General features: G+C 42.4%; 1 protein-coding gene across 5 annotated transcripts in view; it reads right to left on the bottom strand.

Annotated features, from left to right (window-relative positions):
• Window positions 1-6,591, bottom strand: part of agbl5 (AGBL carboxypeptidase 5) — a 27,491-nt gene extending 20,900 nt beyond the window's left edge. For 3 of the 5 annotated variants that reach the window (XR_008388564.1, XM_053650332.1, XM_053650336.1), the window contains exons 1-8: window positions 6,451-6,591; window positions 5,872-5,970; window positions 4,536-4,794; window positions 3,492-3,663; window positions 2,783-2,952; window positions 2,310-2,487; window positions 1,861-2,039; window positions 1,106-1,610 (exon numbers count right to left, since the gene is read on the bottom strand). Coding sequence is in view for 4 of the 5 variants with exons in the window: in XM_053650332.1 (XP_053506307.1) it covers window positions 1,106-1,610; window positions 1,861-2,039; window positions 2,310-2,487; window positions 2,783-2,952; window positions 3,492-3,663; window positions 4,536-4,720 (1,389 nt within the window). In the remaining variant the exon portion in view is untranslated. Of the gene's footprint in view, window positions 1-1,105; window positions 1,611-1,860; window positions 2,040-2,309; window positions 2,488-2,782; window positions 2,953-3,491; window positions 3,664-4,535; window positions 5,159-5,871; window positions 5,971-6,450 lie in introns of those variants that run through there. The other 2 variants (XM_053650334.1, XM_053650335.1) reach the window with 2 other exon arrangements.
• Window positions 6,592-13,512: the final 6,921 nt, after the last annotated feature.

Consider the following 13,512-nt stretch of genomic DNA (forward strand, 5'->3'; position numbering starts at 1 on the left):
TGTGCATCATCTTTAGAAGAGGCTTCCTTCTGGGACGACAGCTATGCAGACCAATTTGATGCAGTGTGCGGCGTATGGTCTGAGCACTGACAGGCTAACCCCCACCCCTTCAACCTCTGCAGCAATGCTGGCAGCACTCATACGTCTATTTCCCAAAGACAACCTTTGGATATGACGCTGAGCACGTGCACTCAACTTCTTTGGTTGACCATGGCGAGGCCTGTTCTGAGTGGAACCTGTCCTGTTAAACCGCTGTATGGTCTTGGCCACCGTGGTGCAGCTCAGTGTCAAGGTCTTGGCAATCTTCTTATAGCCTAGGCCATCTTTATGTAGAGCAACAATTCTTTTTTTCAGATCCTCAGAGAGTTCTTTACCATGAGGTGCCATGTTGAACTTCCAGTGACCAGTATGAGGGAGTGTGAGAGCGATGACACCAAATTTAACACACCTGCTCCCCATTCACACCTGAGACCTTGTTACACTAACAAGTCACATGACACCGGGGAGGGAAAATGGCTAATTGGGCCAAATTTGGACATTTTCACTTAGGGGTGTACTCACTGACTACGTTTACATGGACAGCAGTAATCTAATTATTGACCTTACTCTGAGTAAGATAATAATGTGATTAAGGTGTTTACATGAGTTGCTTTTAGAATACTCCTTTCATGTTCCCGTTTTACATGTTATAGAACATAATTTCACTTAGGGGTGTACTCACTTTTGTTACCAGCGGTTTAGACATTAATGGCTGTGTGTTGACTTATTTTGAGGGGACAGCAAATTTACACTGTTACACAAGCTGCACACTCACTACTTTACATTGTAGCGAAGTGTCATTTCTTCAGTGTTGGCACATGAAAAGATATAATCAAATATTTACAAAAATGTGAGGGGTGTACTCACTTTTGTGAGATACTGTGTGTGTGTGTGTGTGTGTGTGAGACTTCGGATTGTAGTTTTGGAGACTTTCTGACCCCAAGACGCAACTAATTTCTGCAATTCTCCAGCTGTGATCCATACAAATATACACCCACATAAAATATATATAATATAATATATATTATTTATTTATTTATTTATTTACACACACACACACACTTACTTGCTTATTTTCATCAGGTAGGTTGTTCCCATACATAAAGCATCCTCTTTTGGAGGCGTGGCCATGCAGGTCTATGTAATAGGCCACTCCGCTTTCATGGGGCGGGATCTGCTCTGTCGGGCCAAGGTATGAGACGCACGCTTCACTCCGACTCGGTGTGGATTCATTCTCATCGTCTTGCCCAAGCTTTCCCTTTACTCTGCCTTTACTCTCCCAGCTCTCCTCCATCTGCATGGGAATCTGCGGGAAGTCGAGGGTCGGGCCCTCCAATCGCTCCACCTCGTTGCGGCAGTTGAGGTAGTGTTCGATTTCGAGGGGTGTGGTTAGGGGTGGGGTGGTGGTGTTGGACTGGTTGGAGAGTTTAAGTGCTGAAGGAGAGCTGGGTTTAACGCGGTTGTGCCGGTGATGGTAGAGGAGAAGGGTTTTGGCTCCATAGATAGAGGGGTGCAGCTCAGCGCTCGGGTTCATGTACTGTCGGTTAAGATTCACACCACGCGAGTCCGTCCTTAAAACCCACCCGTACACACAAACACAGCACAGTGTTACTACAACTCAAATTAAGGTCACGGATGAAGCAGCTTCTGCAAAACAGATTTAGTAATTTGGAAATGTTGCTAAACTGAAAGTGAAACACCGTTGCTATTCGCACAGTACATATTAGTACATATTTATTTAGTCCATATATTTCAGCATTTGATTAAAATTAGGATGACAATAGCCATCAAACAGCTTTTTTGGTTCTCGGTGTTACCAACCTATAGTGACCTCTGACAACCCCATCGGGATTGAGCATGGGGATGAGCTTAAAGACAAACATCCGGCGCAGCATCTGCGCCCGGGGGTCATCCTGATTCAGAATGAAGGTCAGGAAGCCATTGAACACAAAGCTGGAGGGTGTCTCACCAGGGTGCACCCTGCTGCTGATGAAAAACACCTACACAGATATACAGACACCTCAGCCTTCCGCATGTAAGGAACAAAAACACAATCTGGCATTCGGTTATAGGAAACTAATCAGCAGTGGGGTGGTGTGATGTAAAGAGATGTGAAGTGGAGTTACTGTTACCACTCAAAAGTGGTTTTTAAAAAAGGATTTTTACACCAGCTGATGGATCACAGTAAAGTCGTACAAGCATTTTAGTCAAGCGTAGCTATTTATTTGTGCGTGTAGTTATAGCTGTAGTAGTAGAAATAGAATTAATACCCGTTTGCCAGCAAAGCGGTGTGGTCGCGGCGTGCTGTGGTCAGGAAAGAGTTTCTCCAGTCTGGGCTCTCTCTCCTCCAGCATGCCATGGCAGGAGGTCACAGTCAGCAGGTCGACTCTGTGTCCATCCAGAGAGTAACACAGCAACTCCCGCTGATAATACAGACCGTCTGCCGGACTAGAAAAAGAGAGAAAGAAAATCAGGTGCTGAACTGCAGCTAAATCCTCATATAATCCAATGTTTGGCGTTTAAATTCAAATTTGAGATGTCAGAAACATACAACCAGGCACTGATTCTGACCATTTTTGCTGCAATCAGTGAATTATGGCAAACAAATTCAATTAATGACATCTAACAAAGCATTTAGGGAAAAAAAGTGAAACATGTTTTTTATCCAATGACAAATAAATAAGAAAAGGTGCAAGGGGGGGTGTGTGTGTATGTGTGTGTGTGTGTGTGTGTGTGTGTGTACCTGCATGGTCCCAATGTGTGAGAATGGCTGAGCAGTCTCTGATCTAGCTGCAGAAGCATGTCCTGGCACTCAGTATACGAGAATGGATAGCAGAAAGCGAAGTATGTGATGATTCCTCTCCCTTCCAGCACACGATGCACAAACGACAACGTGAATTGATTCTCTGACATCTAGAGAGAAAAAAAAAAGAGGGGAAAAAAAACAAAACACATACATATGCAAGGTACTCAAATTTGTTTACAGACAGTCAGATTTTTTTTTAACTGCCTTAAAGCATCAAAGTAGGATAAGCACAGGGTTCTGCAAGAAAACATAATTTTCCTGATTTTCTGCACTGTTCAACTCCTGACCCGTCAGTGAATGTTACTAGATCTCAAAGGAAAAAAACAAACATTTTAATGATGAAGCAAATATGAGAATTTTATTTCGACAGCACTGTGAGAGACAGGAAATATCTGATTGCAGGTATTAGGGCTAAAAGTAACCAGAAACGTCCAAAGATTCAATTACCACCCAAAGCACACATCATTACAAAATGTTTGGTTAAACCCGGGCCCGTGATTGTGTGTGGTGGGCTGTGAAATGTACGCAAGAATGCAGAAAACCAGAAGAGGGATAACGTTCTCACCCCACATCATCACGCAAGCCAAGCATCACTGCAGTGTTAAAGAGTAAAGAGAGAGAGGACGAGAACAGACACGAGTACTACCTCGAACGTCGGTCGGTCTCGGACTCTCTCCCAGCGCATTCTCACAGGAAAACTGCGCACGAATGGAGCCATCCCTTGAGAGTACAGCTTGCTCTGCTTATTCATGTTCATCACGTTAATCTTCAGCAGTTTACCCGGCAGCACACCGCGCACACTGAAGTAGAACCATGACCTACTCGTACGAACACACAGACAACACCACATTTAAGGAAAAAGTGAAACTTTGTTCCATTTACATGGTTTTGAAAATGCAGCTGCTAGAATTAAATATAAATCAGCATGGCCTTTGGGAGAAGGTTGTTTGGAATGAATGTTATTTCTAATTCCTTCTCAAACCTCATTGCTTCATTCCGAATGATCATTTCCCCTTAACTTGTTAGCTGCCTTTATCCATGCATGTCCTGCATTTATTCATTTGTTATTATCAAGCATTTCTTGCAGTCTTCAGGAACTGTGCATCATATGTTATATTTTATCGTACACTATATGACCAAAAGTATGTGGTCTCCTGAGCATCATACGCAAAAACATCCCATGTCAGATTTAGTCCCCCTGTATTTGCTGTTATAATAACCTCTACTCTTCTGGGAAGGCTTTCCAGTAGATTTTGAAGCGTGACTGTGGGGATTTGATCATTCAGCTGCAAGAGCATTAGTGAGATCAAGTACTGATGTTAGGTGAGGAGGTCTGGCACGCAGTCGGTGTTCCAGTGTCATCCCAAAGGTTTTCAGTGGGGGTGACGTGCAGGACACTCAAGTTCTTCCACTCTAACCTTAGCAAACCACATCTTCATAGAGCTCGCTTTGTACATGGGGGGAACAGAGTTGTGTCTCTTAGTTCAAGTGAAGGGAAACTATAATGTCACAGCATCGAAAGACATTCTATACAGGTGCGTGCTTCCAACTTTGAGGAAACTGTTTGGAGAAGGTGTCCACATACATTTGGCCATATAATGTAGTTCAAGATAAGAACAACTCCAGTTGCGTTGAACATGCAGTACTAAAAATTCAACTCGACCAGGGTGAGCGAATAAAGCATTCTTACCGGTTCCCATTCTCGAACTCGGTGTCTGCACAGTCAGGTTTGGTCCAGACGTTGAACTCGCAGTCGACATGCGAGAATGAGCTTCTCTCGGCATCATGTTCGGGCGCCTCCACCTTCTCCACTCGGCCCAGGTTCCCGGAGTCGAAGCGCGAACTGAACACCACATTCCCAAAGCGGGCCTCCATGACCAGGGCTCTGGGCTCAGATCACCGTTTAAACATGCTGTGCCTTGACAGTCTCTCACAGACACACCTCACATCTGGTGGATAAAGACAGGACACTCGAATTTAAAACGAAGTGAAGGCGGAAAAAACACAGCATTCACTCGAGTCTCTAGAATGTGTTAAAAAAAAAAAAAAAAAACCTGTCATAGATTGCACTGCCCGGAAAATAGTGTCTTAAGATAAGGTAAGGTAAGGGAAAGGGTGAGGGAAAAGGTGAGGGAAAGGGTGAGGGAAAGGGTGAGGGAAAGGGTGAGGGAAAGGTGAGGGAAAGGGTGAGGGAAAGGGAAAGGAATGGAAGAGAAAGGAAAGGAAATGTAAGGGAAAGGTAAGGGAGAGGAAAGGTAAGGGACATCTAAGGGACATCTAAGGCACATGAAAGGTAAGGGAAAGGTAAGGGAAAGGTAAGGGAAAGGAAAGGTAAGGGAAAGGAAAGGGAAGGGAAGGGAGGGTAAAGGAAAGGTAAAGATCAGGGTAAGGAAAGGTAAGGGAAAGGTAAGGGAAAGGAAAGGTAAGGAAAGGAAGGGTAAAGGAAAGGTAAAGATCAGGCAAAGGAAGGTAAGGGAAAGGAAAGGTAAGGGAAGGGAGGGTAAAGGAAAGGTAAAGATCAGGGTAAGGAAAGGTAAGGGAAAGGGAAGGGAAGGGAGGGTAAAGGAAAGGTAAAGATCAGGGTAAGGAAAGGTAAGGGAAAGGAAAGGGAAAGGAAAGGTAAGGAAAGGAAGGGTAAAGGAAAGGTAAAGATCAGGCAAAGGAAGGTAAGGGAAAGGAAAGGTAAGGGAAGGGAGGGTAAAGGAAAGGTAAAGATCAGGGTAAGGAAAGGTAAGGGAAAGGAAAGGGAAGGGAAAGGGAAGGGAAAGGTAAGGGAAAGGAAAGGTAAGGAAAGGAAGGGTAAAGGAAAGGTAAAGATCAGGGAAAGGAAAGGTAAGGGAAAGGGAAGGGAAGGGAAAGGTAAGGGAAGGGAGGGGAGGGTAAAGGAAAGGTAAAGATCAGGGTAAGCAAAGGACGGGAAAGGTAAAGAAGGGTAAAGGAAAGATAAGGGAAAGATAAGGGAAAGGAAAGTCGATTTACAGTATAAACTTATACAGATGAACAACCTCAGTGTGTCAGACACTCACCGGGTTCTTTCTTATTCGTTTACCTTTTAATTCCCACTTGTTCTTTGCCAAAAGATATAAAGAGAAAGGACGCCGGGCACCTCAGCACTAGTGTCGAACCTAAACAAAACAAAACAAAAAAAAGGATATGGAAAAGATCAACTTTTATTAATCCCTTATGTGGAAATGAACGTGTTTCTGATGAATGCTGGCTGAGCACACTGAGATCGAACAGCAGCATGATGTGTGCATGCATGATGATGATGATGATGATGATGATGATGATAGTAGACTTTGTTCACCATGTTAGTGATGACAGATAAGCCTACTTTTATAGCTCAGTAAGCAGCTGCAGCTAGCTTGTCTCTACCTTATTGATATTCCGAGGCACAAACAAAACACAATGACAACGCCATTTATCATTACTGACCCCTTGACTAATCACACAGCTGGTTTAAATGCAGAATAATGCACAAAATAAATAAATAAATAAATAAAATAACTGAAATACCGTCAGGCACCTGGCCCAGATACCTATTCTAGCGCCGAGAGTTTTCGCAGGCCAGTGCAATGACAACACGGCTATCTTCATCTACTTACCGTTTCATCCATGCACAGCAGAGGATAAAGTACAAGTATTCAGAAAGGCATCGTACAGCGCTGCGTTTTCGTTACGAAATTCGACTGATTTCTCACCGCCCGCTGTGTTGACTGTAAAACCCAAACAAACCCACTTAGCCGTCTCTGTGTTACAAAAAAAACCGGCCGCTGATTGGTCCGCTGGTCTTACAGCGCGCACATCGGATCACGGTGAGCGCTCATTGGCTGGTTTCCCGGAAGCGTTTCGTCGCTATTTTTGAATGACTAAATACTATATCACAAAACGAAACGAAAATAAAATAAAATAAACACATAACACATTAAGACAGCAGTGCAAATAACGTGGGTCATAAACTAAGTAATAAGTAATAAACTAGACAGATAGATATTTATTAATTTCTTTATGAAATAGAGCTCAACTTTATTTATCGATTTATTTGTTTGTTTGCTTTTTGTTATTGACATGTTTGTGAGATCGATAGATAGTAGTTAGATAGTTTGTTTATCTAATTATTGACTCAGTGCAAATAACATGGCTAATAAACAACATACATAAGTAATAAAAAAAATAATTAATCAAGTGAGCTCACAAAGTCAAAAATAAAGTAATTAGGGAACAGCTTCATCATAATGTTTCTCACACACACACACACACACACACACACACACACACACATATATATATATATATATATATATATATATATATATATATATATATATATATATATGTTAGAACTTAAATATCTACTTGATAAATAAAAATGCAGCAACAAATGTGAACATCAACTTCAACTGGAAAAAGCCATATATATTCCTGTAATTTTTTAATCCAACCAACTTTAAGGTGAGTGAAAGAGAATTAAAAAAGTAACACTGCATCTAATCCACCTGCTTCTGTCATACATAAAACAAACTTTTTCAGAAGTATTATTTTTTTCCAAATGAAACCAATGAAGAGTTTATTAATGTTCAACCAGGACAACACCAAGGACTAGGGCTTGGACTTGCTTACAAAACACCCACACCGCCTATATTCCTTTAATACATCTTCTATTCCTTCATCTTCAGTAACCACATTATCCTGCATTACCCTTTTTATAAATATTTATTATATATGTGGGCAATAAGAGAAGATGCACTTTAATTGATCCTCCATGGGTGAAATTCAAGTTGACACAGCATCACAAGTAGGAGGAGTAACATCAAAGGAAATTAAATGATTTCCATAAATACTTATACACGTACATGAAATACGTGGCAAGGGATCTGATACCATTCCTCCATACAGAATCTCTTCAGATCCTTCACATTTCGAGGTCCATGCTGGTGGACTCTCCTCTTCAGTTCACCCCACAGGTTTTCTATGGGTTACAAGTCAGGGGACTGAGATGGCCATGGCAGGACCTTGATTTTGTGGTCAGTAAACCATTTTTGTGTTGATTTTGATATATGTTTTATCCTGTATGTCCTGCTGGAAGATCCAACCATGGCCCATTTTAAGCTTTCTGGCAGAGGCAGTCAGGTTTTCATTTAATATCTGTTGATATTTGATATAGACCACGAAGCCATGTATCCTAACAAAATGTCCAGGTCCTCTGGCAGAAAAACAGCCCCAAAACATTAAAGAGCCTCCACCATATTTAAGGTACTTTTCCATATGGCTACCTCTCTATGTGCACCAAAACCACCTCTGGTGTTTATTGCCAAAAAGCTCTATTTTGTTTTCATCTGACCATAGAACCCGATCCCATTTGAAGGTCCAGTAGTGTCTGGCAAACTGAAGATGCTTGAGTTTGTTTTTGGATGAGAATAGAAGCTTTTCTCTTAAAACCCTTCCAAACAACTTGTGGTGATGTAGGAGCCTTCGGCTCCTACATCACAGACACAGACTACAGACTACATCACAGACTTCGGATAGTAGTTTTGGAGACTTTCCTGCCCCCAAGACACAACTAATTCTGCAGTTCTCCAGTTGTGATCCTTGGAGATTTTTTGGCCACTCGAACCATCTTCTTCACAGTGTGTTGAGACAATATAGACTCGCCCAATTCCAGATTGATTTATAACATTTCCAGTTGACTGGAACTTCTTAATTATTGGCCATTTTCAATGCTTGTGCTATCTTCTTATAGCCACTTACTTGTGAAGCTCAACAACCTTTTGCCACACATAACAACTATATTTCTTGGTCTTACCCATTGTTATGAACGACTAAGGAAATTTGGCCTGTGTTACAGCTCACATTTATACCCATGTGAAACAGGAAGTCATGGTCGAACAATTTCCTGTTCCTAGTCACCCAGGTGTACTACAAAAAACATAAAATATCAATGGGAATATACTTCAAATATATTTTTCCCACATGAATTCATAGGAGTGCCAATAATTGTTGCACACCTATATTTAACAGTTTTTTGGGATAAACCTGTGTTTTGTTTGCAATTGTTTGATATCAATGAGAGAAGAATATTTGTGATTTTTTAAACAAAAGATTAAAAGGTTAAACAATAAAGACAATATTTCACAGCCGCCTTTGCTCACATCGGGGCACATCAGAGAGGCTGTGGCTCAGTGGACAACCCGCTCTACCATATAATCGTAGGGTTGGCGGTTCGATTCCCATTCGATTCACATGACTCCACATGCCGACATGTCCTTGGGCAAGACCCTGAACCCCCAAGTTGCTCCCGATGGCAAGCTTGTGCCTTGCATGGCAGCTCTGCTACCATTAGTATGTGAGTGTGTGTGTGTGTATGTGTGTGAATGAGAACCAGGGTAAAACGCTTTCTAGAACCCCTACGGTTAAAAAAAAGCGCTATCTAACAGCAGACCATTTAACATTTTTCATATTTAACAAGGGTGCCAATATTAGTGGAGGGCACTGTATTTTGTGTCTTGAAATGAGGTATGTGTGCCTGTTGTAAATTTTAGACATGCAGCAGTGTTTGTTGGAGAGCAATGGTTTCATTTGTGAAGTCATTCCATTAACAATATTATTGTTCAGTGTTTTTTCTTAAAGTAGAACAGAGACTTTCTTGTAGAGATTTTTGCGGGTCTTTTGCTGGTCGCCTTTGGTTTCTGTTTCACCTCCTTCAGCATCATATGCTGTGCTTGTGGTGAACACCTCAATCTTAGGCAAAGAAGCAACAGCATTGACTTTCCTCTGGTTCTAGACAGTTTGTCTTATTGTGGAGACAGTGCGTTGGCATTCTGGGAAGTATAGTTGTGGCAGCCATGGTTGTATCAGTGTCGTAGTTCCACTTGGCTGGGGAGAGTGTTTTGGAGAAGAAGGTGACGGGATGGAGTTTGGGTTTGTCCCCAAAATGCTGTCCCCCATTTCGGATGCATCTACTACCACTACGGTGGTGAAAGCAGATTTAAGTTGGATCAAGGCCTGTTCTGCAGCAACATAAGAGTTCCATATCAGGAGTTTAGGGCTCCCTCGGGACGTGAGAGGATGAGCAATAGAACTGAAGCCCCAAACAAAGGTCCTTGATAGTTTGGGGAGTGGGCCAGTCTATGACTGGTGCTACCTTGGACGGGTCCATGGACACACCATCGGGGCTGATGATGTAGCCCAGGAATAAAATGGTATGCTGGTGGAACTTCTCATTTTATGTACAGTTGGTGTTGTAGGAGATGCTGTAGGACCTGGCGGACATAGTTAACATATGTATTGAAGGAGGGAGAATACACCAGAATGTCATCACTCTAGGTCATCACAAATTTCCCCAGCATGTCGCTCAGGACGTCATTTATCAGGCACTGGAAAACCTAGGGGGCCCGTATGGCATTACCTGGTATTCATAGTGGCCAGTGATGGTGTTAAAGGCAGTTTTCTACTTGTCCCCTTCCCAGATGCGCACCAAGTTTTAGGCACTGCTGAGATCCAGTTTGCTGAAGAATTGAGCTGAGTGAAGCTGTTCTAGGGTGGAAGTCACAAGAGGCAAAGGGTATCGGAGTCCCCCCCTTTGTTTTCCACAAACAAGAATCCAGCAGACGTGGTGGAAGTGAAAGGTTGTATGCACACTTATTGGAGTGCCTCCTGGATATATTCCTCCATCACTTTCCGTTCAGCCACTGACAAGGGGTAGATTTGGCTGCGAGAGGGAGTGGTGCCCGGAAGCAACAAAATGGCGCAGTCATAGGGACAATGTGGAGGGAGTCCGCTGGCCTTGGTCTTACTGAAGACCTCAGTCAGGTCCTGGTACTCGGCAAGAATCTCAGAGGGATTGCGGCATTCTGGGCTTTCTATGGACGTGGAAGTTATGGTGAGCTGGGGTGTTTGGAAACAGTGACTCTGGAAGGGTGACCAGTGTGTGAGTTGCTTTTCAGACCAGGAGATTTGGGGGTTATGTAGCTCCAGACAGGGGAAGCCCAGGATCACAGGATGTGTAGGTGAGGTTGTTATCAGTAGTATGATGTAAGGTGAAGGGCCTCAAGCTGGAGGAGGAGGGGCAGTGTATGATTGGTTTTAAGGACACAGAAGAGGTTGAGTAGGGAGGTTGAACTGGTTCATTGTCTCTTGGTCTATGAAATTTCCTGCTGCCCCTGAGTCGATCAGTGCTGTGAATACAAAGGGCAGGCCTGAGAGGTGACAGGTAAAGTAAATGCTTGGCATGAAAGTGACTGAAGGACTCACCGGGTGTGAGCAAGGATTGGAGTGCCCCCTCATGGCTGCAATGATCCCTTCACACAGTGGGCACTGCCCAATGATGTGGTCAGGCTGGCCACAGTATAACCAGCGACACTCTCTGTGCCATCTCTCCCTCTCTGCTTTGCTGAGTCACACGCGCACCAGTTGCATGGCCTCTGTGGGGACTTGGAAAAGCGCTCTCGGAGCATGGTGGAAGACAGTTAAGTATCAGGTGGTCGAGACAAATGGCCAAGTCTATGAGTGAGTTGACATGTTTGTAGGCCGTGAAGCATGTTGGGAGATTGAGTCTGTGGAGTGTGCTGACCTGACACCCTGCGTCACAGTTGGGATGAGGTTTTGGTGTGTAATGCCTTTTTTTCCTCCAACTAAGAGTGTTGTGAATTTTTGCTAAAAAGTTAAACGCTTGTTTCATCCGTTCACAGAAATCTTTCCAAGGAGCATTGTGGAACATCCAGATGGCTTTGGGCAAACTTGAGACGTGCCTCACTGTTTTTTTTGTTGTTGTTGTTTTTTTTTTTAACAACAGTGGTTTCTTTCGTGGTGTGCTTCCATTAACACCATACTTGTTCAGTGTTTTTTCTGATAGTATACACATGAACACTTTCACATGAAGATTTTCAAGCACATTCAAGATTCAGCTACAAGAGTATTAGTGAGGTCAGGTACTGATGTTAGATGAGGTCATCTGGGGTTCAGTCTGTGTACCAGTTCATCCCAAAGGTGTTCACTGGGGTTGGAGGTCAAGGATCTGTGCAGGAAACTCACGTTCTTCCACTCCAACCTTCACAAACGATGTTTTCATGGAGCTGGCTTTGTGCACAGGGTCATTGTGATGCTGGAACAGGTTTGGGTCTCTTAGTTCCAGTGAAGGGAAATTGTAATGTTACAGCATACAAAGAGCTTCTATACAATTGTGTGCTTCCAACTTTGTGGTAACAGTTTGGGGAAGAACCACATATGGGTGTGAGAGTCAGGTGTACACATAGCGTACCATTAACATTTACAGTATCACTAGGCAATCATGTTGAAAGTCAATATGTACTAAGCACAATATGGATTACTCCAAGCCAGATGCAACAGAAACTCCAAAAATTAAAGTACAGACAGGTGTCATGAACAGGGCTGCACAGATTTTATTAATTAATTTATAAACAATTTATACAAAGCAACAAATTAAATCACATTTATATTATTTCTCTTTTCCCACTTCCAATGTGTAATCTGTACTTCCAACCCTGTTAAGGGGTGCGGCTATAGTCTAATCCAGAATCTGTCTTGAACCAGAAACAGCTGACTGATTACTAATACAGATACAGTGCTAAAAATCTTTAATTATACCTTTTGACACTTGAACGTTATGGTGGACTGCACAGATGTAGCCTCTAGAGTAGAGGTGTCCAATCTTATCCGGAAAGCACCGGTATGGGTGCAAGTTTTCATTCCAACCAAGCAGAAGCCATAAGATTGGACACCCCTGCTCTAGAGGTAAACTTCACATCAAATGTAGAATTCAATTCTAGAAGGAGCTCCAAGTCCTGTGGTTTTATATATATTATGTGAATCTTTACTGCAGAGAGGGAGGGGTAGAAAATATACAACTTGGTGTCTATCTTCAATAAAGCTTCCCAGATCACATTAAGAGGTAATCAAGTAGAATAGCAACAAGTCACCACAAAATCTCTCCGATACTGCGAAAACAGAGTGGGAGAGGTCGCAGATGAGAGGCGCACAGTAAATCGTTTATATATTTAAAAACAAAACCCCCCATAAGTCTTGACCACCAAATCAAATCAACCACTAAGCATTCCGTTTTTTTTAAAAAAAAAAAAACGGAACAAAAAAAATTTGCATGAATGTCTTTCTATATTAAATCATGGCATGCTCAGACAGTTTTACCAATGGCAATGTTTCCACAAAAAAATATTCACCAAATTCATTTTTTTCGCAGACAAAAAATTGCTGTGAATGGAATGAGTTCACTTGCTTGAGCTAGCTAATTACACAAATCCAACAGGTGACCACTAACAAAAAGCCACAAAAATCCACACTACCATCTGAGAGGAAAATTTGGTCGCATAGCCATGGAATGCCTCATCGCTACAACCTCAGTGTGCTGCTGTATTTGAAATACAACAAGCTGCTGGAATTAAACAAGATTAAACTGAATGCACAAATAGAGAACAGAAGCACTAGAAAAGCTTGCTTATTTGTAAATTGGCACAAAAAAAGGGAAAACCTTCGATAATCGTTGCCAAGAATGTGTAAATCTTTAGAATTTTCCAGATTCACAGTACATCAACAGCTATATGCTTAAGATTCTTGGGTTCAAATACATATTTCATGAGAAAATTGGCTGCACATCAAGTTTAATGTCAACTTATGGTGCTCAGATTAATCTAAAA

This window comes from Ictalurus furcatus, chromosome 19 (genome assembly GCF_023375685.1).
Source record: "Ictalurus furcatus strain D&B chromosome 19, Billie_1.0, whole genome shotgun sequence".
Lineage (NCBI taxonomy): Eukaryota > Metazoa > Chordata > Actinopteri > Siluriformes > Ictaluridae > Ictalurus > Ictalurus furcatus.